The sequence below is a fragment of the Panthera leo genome, chromosome A1 (assembly GCF_018350215.1).
Source record: "Panthera leo isolate Ple1 chromosome A1, P.leo_Ple1_pat1.1, whole genome shotgun sequence".
Taxonomy (NCBI): Eukaryota; Metazoa; Chordata; class Mammalia; order Carnivora; family Felidae; genus Panthera; species Panthera leo.
Window position 1 is genome coordinate 177947363 of NC_056679.1, and position 21483 is coordinate 177968845.

At 34.4% G+C, this 21483-nt stretch overlaps 1 protein-coding gene across 2 annotated transcripts in view; it reads right to left on the minus strand.

Annotated features, from left to right (window-relative positions):
• Nucleotides 1-21483, minus strand: part of RANBP17 (RAN binding protein 17) — a 333558-nt gene that overhangs the window by 260694 nt on the left and 51381 nt on the right. For both annotated transcript variants that reach the window (XM_042946863.1, XM_042946871.1), the window contains exon 13: nucleotides 8950-9055. In XM_042946863.1, coding sequence (XP_042802797.1) covers nucleotides 8950-9055 — 106 coding nt within the window. The remainder of the gene's footprint in view (nucleotides 1-8949; nucleotides 9056-21483) is intronic.

Sequence of the window (21483 nt, forward strand, 5' to 3'; positions counted from 1 at the left end):
GGAACATACACTATACTTATGGTTCCAAACCTAGCTTGTTCCATTTAACAACTGATCTTAAGATCTTTCCATGTCAGACATCAAGAGTTTCCTCATTCTCTCTTGCAGCTGTTTAACATTTCATTGTAGAAATATACCATAATATTTTCAAACATTCCCCTACACATGGGCACTGAAGTTAAGAATTTTTTGCTGTTGCAAAATTGCTGCAATTAGCCATCTTATACAATCATTTCACACATGTACAGCTACAATATATGCTTCTAACAGTGAAACAACTAGTTTAAAGAATATAAACTTTTATAACGTTGATGATTATTAGCATATTGCTCTCCACAGAAACTGAAACAATTTATCTATCATCAGTCTAGGAGAGTATCTGTATACACTCATATAAGATAATTCGGATGATATGAAAATTTAAAATTTATTAATATCTGAAAAATGCATCTCAGTACAGTTTTATTTTGTATTTCTGTCATGTACATGAGGTTAAAATGTTTCCGTTTTTAAGCCGTATATATGTCCTTTCCTGTGACCTGTTTGTTCATATCCTTTGCCAATTCTTTCTATTGGGCTCTCTTTGCTGATTTCTAGAAATTCTTTACACACACACACACACACACACACACACACACACATATTAGAAAACTGAGTCCTTTGCCTATGCAATGTGATTAATGCCATACAGAAGCTTTTGTTAGGTTTTTATTATGCAAAATTTTTTATCAGCTTTTTCTTTTATGATTTTACATAATAAAAAGGTCTTCTTCCTGAATATGAGGTATTTTTATGTTTCTTTTTTTTTTTTCTTTTTTTACATTTACCTCTCTGATACATTTGAACTTATCTTGAACACATCTTGTGAGATATGGATCAACATTATTTTTTCCCAGATGGCTACCCAGGTGTTTCAACACCATTTCTGTCTTGTATAGTCTATCTTTTGCTCACCATTTCAATTATATCCCTTATCATATAGACTAGGTTCATGTATGCATTCAGATTACTTTACTGGACCTTTTATTCTGTTCTAGCACCTAACTAAATATATCTTGATCAATTATTTTTTTCATATTATTTAACTTTTCCAAAACATTATTTTTAATAGATGTATAATATTAAGACTATGTCAAAATCTAACCATCTCATTTTGAATATAAATTCCTATTTCAGGAAAATATAACTACTTCCAAAGAATTCTACAAAGTGTCTAAGTTACAGCATATGAAGTTCTTTTAAAAAGTTAGTACTGGGGCACCTAGGTGGCTCAGTCATTTAAGCATCTGACTTTGATCTCACGGTTCATAGGTTCAAGGCCCATGTCAGGCTCCACGCTGCCAGCACTGAGCCTGCTTGGGATTCTCTCTCTCCCACTCTCTCTCAGCCCCTCCCCCTCCAAATTAAATATATAAACTTAAACAAATTAAAAAGTTGGTACTTCTTGCCAAAGTGTTATGAAATAATATGATGAAAACCATTTTATGGTTATTATTTCCTATATTTATATTATTTAAAAGTAACTTTACCTACCAAATATTTTTAATACCATTAAAATTTATGAAGGCAAAGTTACTGAAGATTACATTTAAGAATTAGGTTACTATAACCGGTTGTTTGTTTTTTTTTTCCTAATAAGATGTATTTGTTCTGTAATTTTTAGAGAAGTGACAAAGCTTTTAGTCTGGGTATTTTTTAATTAGCAGATTGTTGGAGTAATTTTTAAATAAATAGATATATTCAGCAAACTGTGTCTAGATCCAGGTGAGTTTTCAAGTGACTTAGGCATATCTTGTTTTTGAATTCTTTATTGAGTGGGACCTCCCTTTTCCTACTCTAGCTCTCTGTTGGTTCTATGTACTTTCTCTTGTTTACTTTTATTTCCTTTTTATAGCATACATTCCAAAATCCTAGGAAGATGTGAAACCAAAAGACAGTTTGTTGGGATGTCTTTACAACTCATATTAAGCTGGTGATTTGCATTTGCCTAAAAGGCAATGGCATCCCAGCAGGAAAGCAGGAAAGAGTTCCCAGCAGGGTACTGGATCCATTTGTCAAAGAAGTTTTGGTAGTTGTACCAGAAGTTCAGTTGCAAAAGCCTAAGGTCCAAATAACCATGGCTTACACAATATGGATATTTATTTCTCACTCAAGCAAATATCCAAGGCAGTCCTCCAGGACTGTCCTGTTAGCCCTCCACAGTGCATCAGGGATTCAGGTTCCTCACATCTTGTTGTTACATTTGCCTCCATTCACACAATCACTTTGTGGCCTAAGATGGCTCCTTTAGCTCCACCCCACAGGTCCACACATCTGGCACACACCACATTCACTTACATCTGACTGCCTAGAACGCAATCACTTAACCATACCTAGCTGCAAGAGAGTCTAGTAAATCTGGTCTTTATTCAGGTGGCCACATACCCACCGTAAGAATCAGGTATTCTATTACTGCAGAAGAAAGGAAGAAGAAATGCTGGACAGCTAGTAACCTCTGCCACAGTGCCCTTCGAAGATCTGTGGCTACCTCTAAAAGTGCTTAAGAATAAAACTTGCATTATATATATAATATTCACTTCCAGTTTCACTTTATTGTCCTACACATACTGTTTCCTTTATGTCAAATTATTTCTGGTAAAGAGCATGGGGGAATAAAAAGACAAGTATATCATTAAATAATTTCAATCCAAGTATAAAGCACAGCATTTCAAATTCAAAGAGATGAATTTTGGATAATCAGTTGTTTATATTCCCCTAGATATCCAAATAAATAAGTATTCATTTAGTCAACAAATATCTGAGGGCCTACTATGCGGCAGGTGTGTATCAGGAGTTCAGAATATAAGTAAACAAGACATATATATTCTCAGTCCTCCAGAAACCTATCGTCTATTCAGGGAAAGACATAAAATAAGGAATTAAAGAATGACAAGTACTATCATAAACAGTATAAAAAAATTGGGGAAGATTCTTAACATTCTAGGATGGAAAACGGCAAAGAAAGAATGTGTGGAGAGAAAGGAGAAAACATGTGTAACTATCCAGAGAGGGCAGAAAAGGCATGGCTCAGTTCAGAGCTAAGGAAAGTTCGATATGGCTACAAAGCAGTCAGATGAAGCTAATGAGACAGGCAGGAGCCAGATTATGAACCTGATGAGCCATGTTGATTTTAACCCCAGTAGCAATGGCAAGTACTTTGCTCAGAGTTTGAGCAAAGCACCGACCTAATCAGATCTGTACTTCAGATTCAGGAAGCCAGAGAGGAAGCAAGGTGTCCACTTAAAACTGTAGCATGAATCCAGATGAAAGATGATAGGAACTACAACAGCAGGGGCTAGAAACAACTGGACTAAAAGGCATAACTAGAAGGTAGAGCTGACAGTATCTGAAAATGAAGACTACATGGATGCTGGTGAGAGAGAAAAAAGGAAAAGTTAAGCATAACTTCCAGGATTCAGACTTAGGCAATCGAGCGGATGGCAAGGAGACACGTGAAGAGGTCAGGGCTGGGAGTGGATAGAAGAGAGTAGTTTAATGTTAGCCACTGAATTGAAGACAAATGTGAAACAGAACGTGCAAGTGAAACAGTTCAACAGGTATCTGGAAGTTAGAAGATAACAATGACTACAACACAGAATCACTGAGCAATGCTGAGGGCTCAGCTGAGGTGAAAACTGGCATTCTGATTGACAAATGGCACCTGTATAGAGGTATGCAATTCTTTTGTTATCACTTAACGGGTTAGAGAAAACTCTGAATTCCTTCAGGGTTAAGGTTTTGCCAGGCAGTTGAGGTAAAAATACAATGGTGAACAAAGCAGATAAAGCTTATTCCTTTCCTTACACTAGTGGAATGAGCAAATAAACATAAGGGGTAATAAAGACTAGGAAGAAACTAAACTAGGATAGGGTGTTATTATAGACTGGGAAATCAGAGGAAGAGACAGCTGCATATAGACCTACTTGACTGAAGTGAAGGAGCACCCTATAAACATCTGGAAGAAAGCATTCCTAGCAGAGAAGTGCAGAGGCCCTAAAGTGAGAACATATTGGTAATACTCAAATAGCAAGGAGGCCCTTGTGGTTGGGCTGAATGAGAAAGAGGAGGAAATGAAGTCAGAGAAGTAGTACAAGAGGCTCTGAGCCCTGGCAAGGACTCTGGAATCTGTCATGTGTGTGACAGGAAGCCACTGGAAGCTTATGAACAGAGTAGAGCACCACGATCTAATGGGAAAGAAGTTGAAGTCATCCATACGACAGCAGAGTCTGAGAGAGAGAACAAGACTCCGAGCTAGCTGCCAGAGGTTTCATGAGTAATGAGGGATGACTTGGAGAAGAACAGGCCAGTGAAGTGAGGAGAGATGGGGGGGGGGGGGGGGGTAACTGAGAAGAATAAGCCTAAAAGCAGCAGTCGCTCTATTAGCACGAGCAAACTGAGAAGACACAGGATGAATAAAACACAGTCTCTGGGTAATCACTCAAGAGGGTTACGTTCTGGTAATGAGGAATGAAACGGGAATGACTATAAAATTATCTTTATTTAATTAGAATTGCATGGCCTGAGCACAAATATATTTATTTGCCAAGTTAAAGTAGCATATTTAAATATGTTAAAGTAACATGTTTTAATTATAATTATCACAATATTGGGAGCTTTTGTGAATATTAACCTTTTCCTGATAAAATAGCATATAGGTTTCCGGCAGAAGCTTCACGGTCTTCTAATTTGGTATTGTTCCCCCAGGAGTTAAAAAGGTATCATGTAACAATACACAGAAGGCAACAGTTCCAGTTACTTGGAACTTCTTCATATGAAATTGATATTTTAAAATTCTACATATAACCACATTCTTATTTAATTTAAAATCTCAACATTTCAAAACAGATATTTATATTTTTTCTATGCCCCACCTTGATCTTGAATCTGCTTAGCCCTGTTTACATATACACCAACCTCACCACTACCTCTCACTCCATCCCTGGCCTCAACCACTTGTCTTTTGGCTCCAGTAAGATTCACACACTTCCTGCAGTTGTAAATCTTTACCCGGGGAAGAGGTAAGGCCTAGGACAGCTCCAGCCCCTACCTCCCACCCCAACAGGACCAACAGAAGCTCTGGCTTCCCCAGCGATACCTCAAAGAGGCCAGGGAACACAACTATGAAGTATGAAAAGGTTGAGCACCCCGGGAGTAGACACTAACTAGTAGGAAACGGGACACAGAAATAAGCAGACAGAAAAATGCCTTGCCCTTAGACCCCCATCCTGCCACCACCATGAACTGTTTTGAAACACATTGGTCCATGTGGTCTCTGGGAAAAACTCCTGTAACAGCAAGCAACAAGGTCTGTAATGTACCATCTTATACACTTGATTCTCATTATTCATGGTAGTCATGTTCTCAAAAGGCATTATGAAAACTGTATTAGTCAATACTGAACCACTGTGCTCCCAGAGGAAATACAGGGTTAGGTTCCTGAGGAACACTGGTTACAATGTTTTCATTAACCAATCTAACAAATAACCTTGTTTTATGTGTGTTTCTCTTTAAAGACATCTTATTTATTAATATGTATTGTTGATCATTAACATTGAACTCACAGCTAATAGCACAACTTGGACCTGAATGAGGCTTACTTAATATACGTATCTTTTCTGTAAGGTACTTTACAGCTTTTTTGTTGTGCTTAGGAACATCAGACAGCACTTCAGCACTACAATGGGGACCATTGTAAATAGTAAAACCACCAACAAAAAGCACAAAAACGTGAGAAATATGGCACTAAACAGACAATGTAAAGGACACTTATTTACAGTATTAGAGTATGAAATAAGAAGGCAAAGCTGGGAAAATGGGTATCAGGCAACTCAAATTTCCACGCACATACATATCCAAAAACGACTGCAGTAGCACCAGAAGTGTTGGTTTTGGGGTTACAAATAAACTTTAGCAAGTACACAAATTTGCAAAACTGGAATCTGTGGATGAGGATTATTGACTGTATTTGTTTTCTCCTATTCTCTCAATTTTTCTTTTCCTTCATTTTTCCTTCCTTGAAAATGCACCTTTCTCCCCACTCTTCAATAAAACCTTAGACCATAATCTTCACCTAATGCTTTGTTTTCTAGGGAACAGCTAAAACGCAAATCAAATATTAAAGTTAAATATATTTGTTGCTTAAAGAAAAAATTAAAATTTTCTACTTGGCAAATATACACCTGCTTTTGTTTATTTCCTTGGCAAATATACCTGCTTTTGTTCATTTCCTGTTATATATTTCTCAGGAAAATAATGCCAGTGGGTACTTCTCTGCTTGATGATGAAAACTTTTAAAAAATCAAACTATAGCAAAAAGTATACTTACTTTCCACTTTATTAAACATGTAATGTTATATTAAAAGACAGCACGGAGGCAAATTATTCACTTTGTTTAAAATTAACCAAAGCATTTTAAGAATGCCCCAATTCATATTTTAAAGTTATTCTATATTGGAAATAATGAATCTTAGAAAAGCTGAAAATATTTGTGTTCCATTCAGACTCCAGTTTCACTGCAAAGGGGTAGTTTAAAGGTAGAAAAGAATATGGAATGAAGAGAAATTTTCTATTCAAAATGGCAACAAATTTATTAAACACTTAGGAATATATTTAAGATTAGTAAGGAAGGAGAGTGCCACAACCAGGTATAGTAATTTTAAGAACTTTGCCACTGGGTGGTGGCAAAACTGGGGTGACATACATCTGGGCAAAAAGCAATGGATAGTCAATTGTCCAATAGAAGCTTTGTTTATGATTGTTGACAAGATTTTTCACCTCATGACCGTAGCCTTAGTAAGAAGCAATGAATTACTTGCCTTATATTTCTATTCTACACTGAGGAAAACAGACTTCCAAGATCAGTGGAAAAGAATGAAAAGCCTAGAAAAAGACCTAAAATTTTCATGTAAAGATATAAGCAGCATTTCAAATGTGTGAAGGATGAGGTTCACATTAATTGGTTAACACTATGTAAACTCTGGAGAAAGTATATAAGACAAATGTCAAATATATTAAGAATTAAATATAAAAAACTGAAACCATAAAAAAACTAGGAAAAAACATAGGTGAGTATTTTTATTATCCAGGTGTGGAACAATTTTCTAAGCATGAACAATGGAGAAAATATGAAGGGTGGGGCGCCTGGGTGGCTCATCGGTTAAGCGGCCGACTTTGGCTCAGGTCATGATCTTGCGGTCTGTGAGTTCGAGCCCCGCATCGGGCTCTGTGCTGACAGCTCAGAGCCTGGAGCCTGTTTCAATTCTGTGTCTCCCTCTCTCTGACCCTCCCCCGTTCATGCTCTGTCTCTCTCTGTGTCAAAAATAAATAAATGTTAAAAAAATTGAAAAAAAAAAAAAAAAAGAAAATATGAAGGGAAAATTTCATAGATCTGAACACATAAATATTTAAATCCAGTAAGAAAGAAATTTCTAAAACAAATTAAAAACATGGAGAAAACATTTTCAAAATAAATAGCAAAATATTAAGATCTTTGATATATACTGAGTTCTTATAAACAAATTAGGAAAGATAATCACAAAAGAAAACTAGCTAAATGGTACAATCTATACATATTTAAAAATCACAGAGAAAATACAATTGGGAAAAGTAGGAATGGAAAAGAATGTTTGACATCACTTGTAACCAAAGCAATACAAAATTAACACAAGATATTTGCTGTTATCTGGGAAAGATAATCCTATTATCTAGGGTTCAACTGCAGAAAATATGGTTAACTCTCAAAGCCTTTGAGTTCAGAGAATAAACTAGTATTGAAACTCTTTAACATGCTATAGACCATTCCACCAACTCTACAGCCTTTAGGAATTAACTCTAATGAAATTATTTTGATCTAAAAGAATATTCACCTCAAAGTAGTTTACATTGAAGAAAAATTGGGAAACAACCTAAAATTCCCAAGACCAGGGTATGTTTAAATTAAGGAACAGCTTAGAATATTTAATGTCTAGGTAAAATCACAATATTATGCTTGATTTTTTAAAAAGAGAAGTGTTTGTGGGGCGGGGGTGGAGCAGATGGCGTTTGGTAATATAGCACTTACCATTTGCCAGACATTGTTCTCAGCATCTTAAAAATATTAACTCATTTAATCCTTATAATAGCCCAAAATGAATTAGGTATTTTTGTCCCCATTTTAGTTTACAAAACAGTATTCTAGTATAATTTTTGTTTAAAAAATGTTGGAAAAGACACATGAAATGTACATATACCCTCAAGCATTAATTTAAAAAATTCAAAGGTCTTTAGCAAAATGACAGTAATAGTTACCTTCAAATTAATCTATGACTTTTCTTTTTATTTGAAATATTTAAGTGTCCAATAAAAACACATACGACTTTGTTATAAAGAAAGATTTTATTAAAAAGTAAATTAAAATATATAGAAAACCAACTCACGTGTATTATTCACATGTAGGAATTTTCCTCAGTGTTAAGGCAAGTAATTCATTGCTTCTTATTAAGGCTATAGTCATGAGGTGGAAAATCTAGTCAACAATCACAAACAAAGCTTGTATTGGGTAACTGACTATCCACTGCTTTTTGACCACACGTATATCACCCCAATTTTGCCACCACCCAATACACACCAATTTAGCAAGCTTTGTCAGATCCTAAGAAATAAAAAGCAACTTAAACCTTCATTTAGACGCAAGTCTAAACACTATTTAGACGCAAGTTTAAAGTATATGTGACTATAACACTTATTAGAGATTTGACTTCTACAAATCACTTAACCTCTAACCTCTATTAGTTTTCACACCAGTAAAAAAGAAAATAATACCTTCCTCAAATGGCCAAGTACAAAATGTTTTATCTTATAATTCCAGTTCAATAATAACTAAATTTCTTAACTACTTAGTAAATTTCTGTAAGTTTTATGGCCATCACTTACCGACAGGATAATTCTCCATCCATAGCATCATGTTCATCTGTACTGGTATAGGTTAACCTTCCCCCAACAACTGTCCCAACTAAGTATACCAGCCATGCAAGACGTCCTAAAACATAACAGGAAAGAGAAATGTTTAGGAGGTATTGATAGAAACAATGTTTATATTGCAGAAAATTCTGAAATTGGCAAAGTGATCTATTCTTCCAAACAAATGATAAACTGTGAACTCAGTCCTTGACAGAGAGTGGAGCAAGTTTTAAGTTTATCAAGGCAGCATAACAGTAAAAATTACAGATTTTACAGAGTTAAAGTTATGTTCAAAATCCCAGCTCAAACAATTTGTTATGTGATCTTGCGTAAGTTACTTACCCCTTTACACATTAGGGTTTTCATTTGAAAAATGGAGAAAATAATGTCTACCATGAAGACTTACAATTAAAATTAAATTGAACTAACAAAACACCTAAAGTAATGTGTAGAACCAGGGCTGTAAGTAAGTACTAATATAATCCACAGACCAACATCTTTTCTGGTCACTGACCAAACATGGTCAATGTTGATAATACCAGCCTGATCATTTTTAGTACTGTCCCTGTTTGAACCTAATAGATGGTAATAAATTTATCGCCTTTGTATTTTGTGCATAACTTTTTAAAATACAAGACTGTTGTATTTTATGCATAATTTTTTAAAATCCAAGATTGTCACCATTCAGATCACATAGTCTGACAACAAAATTAACTTCACGGGCAATACTAGCAAGGGCTTAACTAACTATAACAGTGGCATGCATGGCATCTACAGTTTTCACAAAATTGAGTAATTCAGAAATGGAGGTACTTATTGAATGATTTTTATTTAAGGCATATATCATTTTACAACTTAGAAGCACTGATCCATGTATCAGATTCTCCAAAATTCTCAAGACCTTTATGAACAATTAACAACATACCAGTTATCTTGCTAAAAAGAAATTTTGTGCTATTCTTAGGGACTGATTCTTCAAAGTTGACCAGGTTATTGCATAATACCAAAATCAAATATGTTCCTGTATTGAGAAACAAATCAATTATGTTCCTGTATTGAGAAACCTTCTCAAGTGAACTAAAGTTCAAGGGTATTAACTTGAATAGTCTTATGGATGTCTTTGCCTGTTGGAAGACTTAGGAAGGATAAATTCATGTAGAAAAAGAGCACATTCTTTCTATATTTCTGTGAATACTAGCCATCATTACTCTATAACTGATTAATTCCCTCTAACTTCAAGAGAGACATCAGCCTATTGAGGTGACAAACTTCCTGTAAGTTAGAAATATAGCCTGGCAAATATCCACATCCCCTATTGTATTATAAAACGACAATGAATAAATCAGAATAGACCCAATTATGCAGGCTGGGACATAAACAATGTGAAACAGATTCAATAGGAGACAAAAACACTAATTTGATCAAATAATTCATAAAACAGACTCAAGCCTCAAGATACACATAATTAATTTTTTTAAAGTAACAGAACAAAAAGCCCATCTAGGAAGCTGAAGGTACTAAGAAAGTTGCCTATGTACTCAAAATTGTTTTATGATTAACATAAAAGTCTATTAGTAACACATGCTATCCCCTGATGACCCTACTTCTGTGGGTCCTCTCAAGTGATCTCTCTTCCACACTTCTTGTATCTCAGGCCTACAACATGGAGGTGTTCTTGATGTTCCTGATGTCTATTTCCAAAATATTCTCCCTCCATCAAAAGCACTCAGCTGACATCTTATGTCATCAAACTATATTACCAAATATCCTTTCTGGCTGCAATGATCTACTCTCCCTCAGATTATTTTCCCTTACTTTTTGAAGGTGTTCATTCCTGGCTTGCTGTCACTCTTTCCAACAAGACTTCTATTATAATCAGTAGTGGCTTCAACATATACAAAGATGAATCTTCCAGCACTAACAATCCTTCATTCTACTGGGAATCTCCAACAGATGAACCTATCACTTTCTTTAACAACTTTACTGAAATATATAATTCACATACCATACAATTCATCCACTTATAAAAGTCATTGTTTTTAAGTAAATTCACAGGGTTGTACAACCACCACCACAACCTAATTTTAGAACATTTCATCTCTCACCAAAGAAATTCCACTCCATACCCCTCAATTCACCCCCATCCCTAAGCAACTACTAATCTACTTTATGTCTCCTCAGATTTTTCCCATTCTGGACATTTCATGTCAACAAATCATATAACATGTAGCTTTTGTAACTGTCTTTTTCACTTAGCATAATGTGTTCAAAGATCATCCATGTTGTAGTTTGTATTGGTACTTCATTTTTTATAGCCAAACAACATTCCATTGTTTGAACTTATGGTTGCCGGTGGGGTGGGGTGGGGGGTGTTGAAGGACAAGCAAGATGGGTGAATGGGAGGGGGAAATAGAAGCTTCCAGTTATGAAATGAATAAGTCATGGAAACAAAAGGCACAACATAGGGATTACAGTCAATGATACTACCATAGTATTGTATGGTGACAGATGGTAACTACACTTGTGGTAAGGATACCATAATGTATAGAAAAGGTGAATCACTATGTTGTATACCTGGAACTAATATAACACTGTGTATCAACCATATTTTTAAAAAATTCCATTGTTGGACATAGCACATTTTATTCATCTATACATCAGCTGATGGGCATTTGGACTGTTTCTACCTTTTGACTTTAAAAATAATGCTATTTATAGAAACAGCCCAGTGTCTTGTCCATGATATATATATATAGATAGATAGATAGATAGATAGATAGATAGATATAGAGATATCTATATATATAGATAGATCTGTATATATATCATACACACACACACACACACACACACACACACACACACAAAATGGAATATTACTCAGTCATAAAAAATGAAATGTTGGCATCTGCAGGGACATGAATGGAGCTACAGAGTATTATGCTAAGTAAAATATAAGTCAGTCAAATACCACGATTTCACTCATGTGGGATTTAAGAAACAAATGAACAAAAGGGGGGAAAAAAGACAGGCAAACCAAGAAACAGACTCAACTATAGAGAACTGGTATTTACTAGAGCAGAGGTGGGTGGGCGGTGGGTGAAATAGGTGATGGGATTAAGGAATACACTTGTTGTGATGAGCACCGGATGTTGTATGTAAATGTGGAAACACTATATTGTATACCTGAAACTAAAATTACACTGTATATCATCTAACTAGAGTTTAAATACTTAAAAAAATAATGCTGCTTTGAATATTTGTGCACATCCTTTATGTGGATAATTTCTCTTGGGTATACCTAGAAATGGAATTACTGAGTCACATGATACATATATTTTTAACATTTTAAGGAATGGCCAAACTGCTTTCTAAACCCGCATTACCACCAGCAATATATGAAGGTCCAAATCCTATCAACACCTGTTATTATCTTTTTGATTATACCCATCCTAGTGAGTGTGAAATGGTATCTTGTAATTTTAATATATCCTTTCCTGATGACTAATGATGTTGACCATCCTCACATCTGCTTACCAGCCATTTGCATGTCTTCTTTGGAGAAAGGTCTGTTTAAATCCTTTGCTCATTTTTAAATTGAGCTGTTTATCTTTTTTTATTATTGAGCTGTAAGGGTTCTTTATATATTATAGATACAAGTCCCTCATCAGGTATGAAATTTGCAACTATTTCCTCCCATTCTCTGGGTTGTGTTTTCACTTTCTTGATGGTATCCTTTGAAACATTCTGAGATTTTTAATTCTGATGTCAAAATTTTGAATTTTTCTTTTGTTACTTCAGCTTTTGGTGTCACATTTAAGAAACCACTGCCCAACCCAAAGTCATGAAGATTTACTCCTATGTTTTCTTCTGAGTTTCATAGCTTTAACTCTTACATTTAGGCCTATGATTTATTTTTACTTAATTCTTGTATATGGTGGGAGATATTAGTCTTATTCTTTGCATGTAGTATCCAATTGTCCCAGCACCATTTGTCAAATAAACTATTCTTTTGTCATTGAATTGAATTTGCCACTCTTGTCAAAGAGCAATTCATTATACATTGAAGGATTTATACCTGGACTCTCAATTATATTTCACTATTCTAGTGTCTATCTTTATGCCAATTCCACACTGTATTGACTACATTTCCTTTTTAATAAATTTTGAAATCAAGATGTGTAAGTCCTTATACTTCACTCTTTTTCAAGCTAATTTTGAATATTCTGGGTCTTCTGGATTCCCTTATGAATTTAAGGATCAGCATGTCAATTCTTGCACTGAGGCCAGCTGGGATTTTAACAAAGATTGTGCTGAATCTATAGGTCAATTTGGGGAGTACTGCCATCTTACCAATATCAAGTCTTGTGATCCATGACCACAGGTGTCTTTCCACATAGTCAGATCTTTAATTTCTTTCAACAATGCTTTATAGTGGTTGGTATGTAAGTCTAACCCTTTTTTTAAACTTATGCCTATGTAATTTGTTCTTTTTTGATGCTATTTTACCTGAACTTATCTTCATTTTTGATTAATTGGTAATATATAGACATGTTATTGACTTTTGTTTACTGATCTTATATCCTGCAACTTTGCTAATCTCTTATTAGTTGTACTAGTTTTTTGGGATCTGCCATTTATTCAGTCTCTTACAAACTTCATGTCTTCTCTACCCTGCTTACTTAGCTTCAGTTCTATGCTCAATCGTTAATAATCTATGCCTTATACCACTTCAATTCCTCTCTTGCTCTGACACACTCATCTTACAAACCCATGACTGTTTAAATCCAATTCCCTACCTAGTCTTTGCCTATACTTACACAGCTTAATATAACTAGAGAAAGATACAACCACGTTGACCAGCCTCACTTTGAAGTCACCTTCTCAGTAAGGCCTTCCGTAGCCACGCTATCAACTTTTAATACCTACTGTAAGTAGCACACCTTCCAGACAACCATCATCAATTCCTTCTCTCCATGTATGCACAAGCCATCAAAAAGTGGAGTTTATTCTTCCAATTCTTTATAAGTGTATGCTGGACTGTGACTGCTTTGACCAAAAGAAAATGGTGGAAGTGACATTATTCCAGTGCTGGGATTAGTCTTTACAAGAACCAACAGCTTCTTCCAGTCTCTTAGGGATGTTCACACTGGGGAAGCCAATCACCATGTAAAAAGACCACATACCCTGAGAACATCATACTATTAAGAGGCCCAAGCTAGCAATGCAGAGAGAAAAATGCCAGTGAGAGACTATTCACCAAACATTCCAGCCCAGATACCAGACTTGTGAGTAAAGAATCATTCAGGTGACTACAATGCCAGCTGTCATCTGATTACAATGCCTGAAAGATCCCAAATGAGAATCATCCAGCTAAGACTTATGAATACCAGAGAACACTGAGAGATAATAACAAAATGACCATTATTTGATAAACTACTAAGTTTTGGTAAGTGATAACCAGAACATAATCTGCCAACATTTCATACCCTTCTTCTCTGCTTCATTGGTTTTATTTTTAGTACTTATCACTTTCTAATATATCTTAGGTATTCGTCTTGCTTTGTTACCTGTCTATTCCAACAGAATATCAACTGCATGATAACTGTGATTTTTTTTTAATTTTTATTTATTTATTTTTTTGTCTATTGCACTTCCAGAGCCTAAAGCAGTGCTGACACGTTGTAAGTTACCAACAGACATGGGTTACTGAATTAAGAAATCATTACATAAAAAAAAAAAAAAGAAAAAGAAATCATTACATAGAAAAGATATCATGAAACAGGCAAGAACAAGTTAACATTTTATTATCAATTTAGTAAACATTAAAATGTAGAGTTCTTACTAAAAATGAATGTTAATGGTAATTATATTTTTATTGCTTAAACAAGACAAAAGCAATTTCTTCTCAAAGCATACTCAATCCAAGATGTAATAAAGTCTATCTTCTTCATTTGCAGATTCTCTTATCTAAAAATTTGTCAACTTGGTAAAGTTTATTTGTAACTCCAAAAATACTTGTGACCATTCATGTGTAAGTGGACAACAACAAAATCTAAGCTGCCCAATGTGTACATTCCAAGCTTAGGTAAAACAAAGCAATACTCTGCTTTCTTGTTTCATCTTTCATACTATAAACAAGTAAGTATTCTTTCATGGTCTTTTTGGTGCCCAATTTTTTTATACTCAAATTTGTGCTTTCTGTTGGTGATTTTACTATTTAAAATACTGCCCAAGAGTAGTGAAGTGCCACATGGTGGTCCTATGTGAAAAAAGTCTGTTAATGTGCCTCATAGAGAAAATATATGTGTTAGAAAAGCTTCATTCAGGCATGAGCGCTATGGCTATGAGTACAATGTTAATGAATCAACAATATACATTAAACAAGGTGTTTTAAAACAGGAACACATATAAAACAAGGTTATATGTTCATGAGCCGACGAAAATGTTGTGACCAGGGGCTGCAGGAACCTAACCCTGTATCTACCCTAGAAACAATAGTTTAATATTTGCTAATTCAGTGTTAACAGCAATGTTATAGATCACAAATTCCAAATAAGGAGATCTGACTATATTTCTCAGAATCTTACAGAGGTCATTATTAATAGATTATGCTGCAACTGTGCATGGGACATACGCATTTTGAGTAATGGATGTGAATCTGAAACACTGCAAGCATAATTTTTGGTGAGTACAGTGCAATAATTTACCTACCCAATGGGAGTCATTATTTAAAAAATATCCTATTGCAAATTTTTTCAAAATGAAAAATATTATTTAAGTATAAATAATAACCTTCTTTATATGTTTTATCAATTTAGATATTCAGAGACTGGTTTTTCATTTATTTATTCATTTTTATTTATTTGGTTTTTATTTGAGAGACAGAGCACGAACAGGAGAGAGGCAGAGTGGGGCTCAGTGCAGAGTCTGACACAGGACTCAATCTTATGACTCTGGGATCATGATCTGAGCCGAAATCAAGAGTCAGACACTCAACCGACTGAGCCACCCAGGCACCCCATAGATACTTGTTTTTCTTTTTTTTTTTCTTTTTTTTTTCTTTTTTTAAATGTTTATTCATTTTCTGAGAGAGAGAGAAAGAGAGTATGAGTGGGGGTGGGGCAGAGAGAGGGAGACACAATCTGAAGCAGGCTCCAGGCTCTAAGCTGTCAGCGCAGAGCCCAATGTGGGGCTCAAACCCACAAACCACAAGATCATGACCTGAGCCGAAGTCGGAGGCTCAACCGACTGAGCCACCCAGGCGTCCCTAGATACTGGTTTTTCTTAAAGCAAGCTTGACTATTACTAAAAATAATAGCAAACATTTACATGGTATTTTCCATGCACTAGGCGATATTTTAAACATTATCTATTACCTATATTTATATCCATTTAATGTCACAAATATTCCTATTAAGTACTGCGGAGCTATGATTCCCATACAGACAATGGAGTTCCAAGAGTTCATTCTCATACCATTAGGAGATACTACTTCCTCTCAAGATCGATGAAAGGGAATACTCAAACACCACCGTTGACAATTAGCTGGACCACAATGATCCAATAATATCTTACGAGCCAAGAATCTCTCGAGTTTTTATTTAACACATTTTAATTCCTAATCCTGAGTTTTTTCTGTCTCCAAATTTTAATCACAGATGAGACTGCATCTGCTTTTGGGATCATGTCTAGGGTCTTTCATACTTCCTTTGATTCCCAAACTGCCCGCAATAAAACCAAGTATATGTGACACATGAAATAAGTATGTGTTGAATAGTTAAACTTAAAATAAGCAAACTTATTTTGGGGGCTTATCACTAATGTAAACTCAGAAACATCTGCTTATTAGCTCTTGATAAAAACAAGCCTATTTGAAAATAGTCAAAGAATTCCTCATGCATGTAATTTTTATATCTCTCTGTTGAAATATCAACATTAAAAAATGAAGGCAGTACATTTTAGGCTACCAAGAGCACAGGCTGAGTTAAAATCCTGCCTCTACTATCAATAAGGTAGTTACTTAATTTCACTTGGATTTAATGCCCTCATCTATAAATATGAGGGTGATACTTACACCTGGCTCTCAGGCTTGTGACAAACACTAAATAATATTTTTCATAAAAAGTGGTCATAATAATATTCACTATAAATGCTCAGTACATACTGGCTGTTATTACTATTATTATGATTATAAAAATAGCCATCCCCTTTTTAGTTCTTCTATACCAAACCTACAAAAACCAAAACATACCAATGCTACATTTATATGTTCTTCTGAGTTTTACTTTAGAAGCTGCTCAAGAAAATTAAGTCACACAATTTTTAAGAGCTTTTCCTCTCTGCCAAAGAGGCTTATTGCAATTAAAGCTAGTTACCATTAGCCATATATACTTTCTTAATGCCATTTGTAAAACAAACACAAAAACACTGTAAAGTAAAAAAAAAATATTCCAAGTAAAACACATTCATGTACTTTCCTATGTGGCATGTTCTGCCATAGGGATATAACTAAATAGGTGTGTGTGAAAAGGGAGAGAATCCATGCCCAAAGGATTGAACCTAGTGAGAGACAGATAACGGGGAAAAATGATTTCTTCAGTGCAGCTGATGAGTATCACTGTCCAATAATAGAAAAATAAAAGATACTAAATACAGGACATGAATTTCTCAAATTTAAGTTTTTTATTTTTTAATTCCTTTTATTCTGTGACTTTGAAATTAAGGCTTGTATATCAAAAAATGCTATGCAGAAATAGCATGAGATCAATTGTGAGCATTTTTTTTTTCTGAAATTATGGTAAATTCTGAATGGAGGTTTGTTTATTCAGAGGAAAAATAAAATGTTTATTTACTCTCCTTGTTTTTGGAAACAGTGACTTCTATTATACAACAAACAACAAAGCAGGCATTTCTTAACCTTAGAAACTTAACAACCACTGCCTGAATAAATTAGGATTAGTGATAGAAATCAACAATGGAATATAAAGGCATTATTTTTAAGCTATCAAACATAATTTTCATATTTAACTGAGAAGTAGTATTTCTCATACACATCCTTTCCCTAAACCTCAACAATTTTAGACTGACAGTATTCAAAATAATAATGGTACTTTGGTTACAGAATTCTGTCCACAAAGTTTAAAGAACCATGTAAATCCGTAAATCGAAATTACATTTAGAAATTTAAATATCCAATAAACAAGTTTCATATCTACACATTTGTTTTGAATATCATCTTTATAATGAGACTAAATTTCCATTATAATTTTCCATTTTTCTATTTATTCTGAAATGTTCAGGGCACTTGTTTTAGCAGCTGTTCAAGCAAAGAACATTTTTTCCTTTAACAAAATAATTATTGCTGTAATAATCTGTAATTATGGTTTATAACTGCAATAATCCCAAAGAAATCAGTCATTACCATAGATCACAAGTAATCGTTAACTACTGTTAATGACCTATTTCTTAGGGATTATTGTTTTTGTAAACCATGACCATATCACCACAAATATGGAAGAGCAAGACAATATAATACAAATGAGATCATAATATAATAATAAACTTATTTTGTAACATTAAAAGCCATTAAGCATCTAAATTAAAGCACACATAACGAGAGCATATAATTTTCTTTGTTCAACACTAACTGAAGTGTTTAGTCTGCACAAAAGAAATTGAATACCGCTACATACAACAGTATAAACTAGAGCCACATTAGGCATTTTTTTGTAATACAAAACAATTATTTTTAAGTAGACCAGAGATATCTTTGAAAGTAGATTCCTTCCCACTGACTTTTTGTTTTTCTTATTTTTTTTTTTTTTTACCATTTATTTATTTTCTAGAGACAGAGAGAGACAGAGTGTCCGTGGGGAAGGGGCAGAGAGAGGAGACGGAGAATCTGAAGCAGGCTCCAGGCTCTGAGCTGTCAGCGCAGAGCCCAATGCAGGCCTGGAACCCTGCTTAACTGACTGAGCCACCCAGGTGCCCCACCCCACTGCCTTTTTACCAAAAAAAAAAAAAAAAAGCAGCAAGGAAACAAATGTTAAAAATTTTCTATGTATTGAGCATTAGACACTGAATTATTATTAAAAACACATAGTATATCTTATGATAAAAACTCTGAATTTATATTAATCAAGAATCAGGTCTGACTTCATTCACTAGATACACCTATTTAATATCAATAAATTATTACATTGACATTAATTCCATTCATATATCTCAGAACAGCTATATTTTCATTTGGTATCCTTTTGTAGGAAAACAGGTATTTGATTTTACATCTGAATTTTTTTACATTGTAATATAATATTTGCTATATCTGAAGCTATATGTAATGGATATGAAGTATAATAAAACAAACACCAGTGAACTCCCTATCCAACTTAAGAACCAAGGCTTTACCAATACAGTCACACCTACCTTCATACTCCTCCCCTAGCTTATCCCCTTACCTGCCACCCGAGAGGTAACCATGATCCTGTATTTGGTGCTTATTATATAAGAATATATATATATAAGAATATATATATAAGAATATATTCTTATTATTCTCTTGAATTTTTTTCTCATTTTACCACTTAGGCATATATTCCTAAAACAATATATTTTTAGTCTCACTTGTTTGGGGCTTTAAGTGTCTCATACTATATACAGTTTCCTGAAAATTGATGATGAAAATTGCTTTATTTCACCACCTATCCTATCTCTGAAATTCATCATAAGTATACCTGTACTTCATTCCATTTTACTGTTACATATTACTCTATTGTGTAACCATTATGATCTGTTTATTCATTTTAATGGTTATGGGTATTTGAGCTGTTTCCACTTTGTGTCCTTAGGAACAATTAGACTACGAATATTTTCACACATGTCCTCTTGTGTGGAAGAGATTTTCTAGAGGACATACCTAAGAGTGGAAGGGCCAAGTCAGCAGGGATTCAAATGTTCCACTTAGCAAAATAACACCAAATTGATTTCCATTCCATTTCTGATTGATTTACTTTATACTCCTACCACAAGTATATAAGAATTCCCTTTGATCTACATTCTCCTATATGATTTGCTACTTTTGCCAATTTACTGGGATTAACATGGTATCTCATGTGCCTTAGAAGATACCCAAGTGTATAGAGTTCATTTATTATTATTTTCGCCATTAGTTTTAATTGCAAGTTAGTGACAATGTGGACTCTGATGCTATGTGACTGAAATTTGTTAAGACTTGCTTTATATACAAATAACTTGCTCAACTTTTAAAAACTGAGATACAATTGACATATCAGTTACAAGTGTAAAACATATGATTTGATATTTATATATACTAGGAAATGATTACCACAGTAAGTCTAGTTAACATCCATCACCTCACATAGTCACCAACTTTTTTTTATGGTGAGGACTTTAAAGATTTTACTGGCCCCAAAAGTTGCAAGTACTATTAACTATACAGTACTATTAACTAACAGTACTATTAACTATAGTCATCATGCTGTTCATTACATCCCCATGACATTTATTTTTTAACTGCAAGTTTCTATCTTTTGACCACCTTTACCCATTTTGCCCACTCCCCACTCCCTCCTCTGGACAATCACCACTCTGTTCTCTGTATCTGTAAGTTCAGTTTTTTGTTATGTTTTACTTCCAGATTCTATGTATAAGTGCGATCATATGGTTATTAATCTTTCTCTGACTTATTTCATTTAGCATAATGCCCTCAAGATCCATCTTTGCTGTCACAAATGACAAGATTTCTTTCCTTTTTATGGCTGAATAATATTCCATTATATATATATATATATACACACACACATATATATATACACACACACACACACACACACACACCCCACAGTTTTTCTCCATTCATCCATCAATGGACATTTAGATTGCTTTCATGTCCTGGCTACCATAAACAAAGCTGCAATAGACACAGGGGTGTAGATTATCTTTTCAAGTTAGTGTTTTTGTTTTCTTGGAGTAAATACACAGAAGTAGAACTGCTGGATCATATCGTAGCTTGATCTTTAATTTTTTGAGAACTACCATCTGTTTTCCATATAGCGGCTGCACCAATTTACATTCCCACTGACAGTGTACAATGGTTGCCTTTTCTTCACATCTTTGTCAACACTTGTTTTCTCTTGTCTTTTGGATAAAAGCCATTCTAACAGGTGTGAGGTGGTCTCTCATTGATTTGCTTTTCCCTGATGTTTAGTGATGTTGAATGCCTTTTGATGTACCTGTTGTTGCTGAGTTATATTAGTTCTTTACATATTTTGGATATTAACCTTTCATCAGATATATGTTTGCAAATATTTTCTCCCATTGGGTAGGTTACTTTTTCATTTTGCTGATGAAAACTTTTAATGAAGAACTTCAGCAAAGATTTACTGGTAGAAAACATTTCTGGTTTTCTACTGGTAGAAAATGTCTTTTGTTCATCCTTGTTCTTGAAAGATACTTCAGCTAACATGTAATTACAGGATTGTTGTT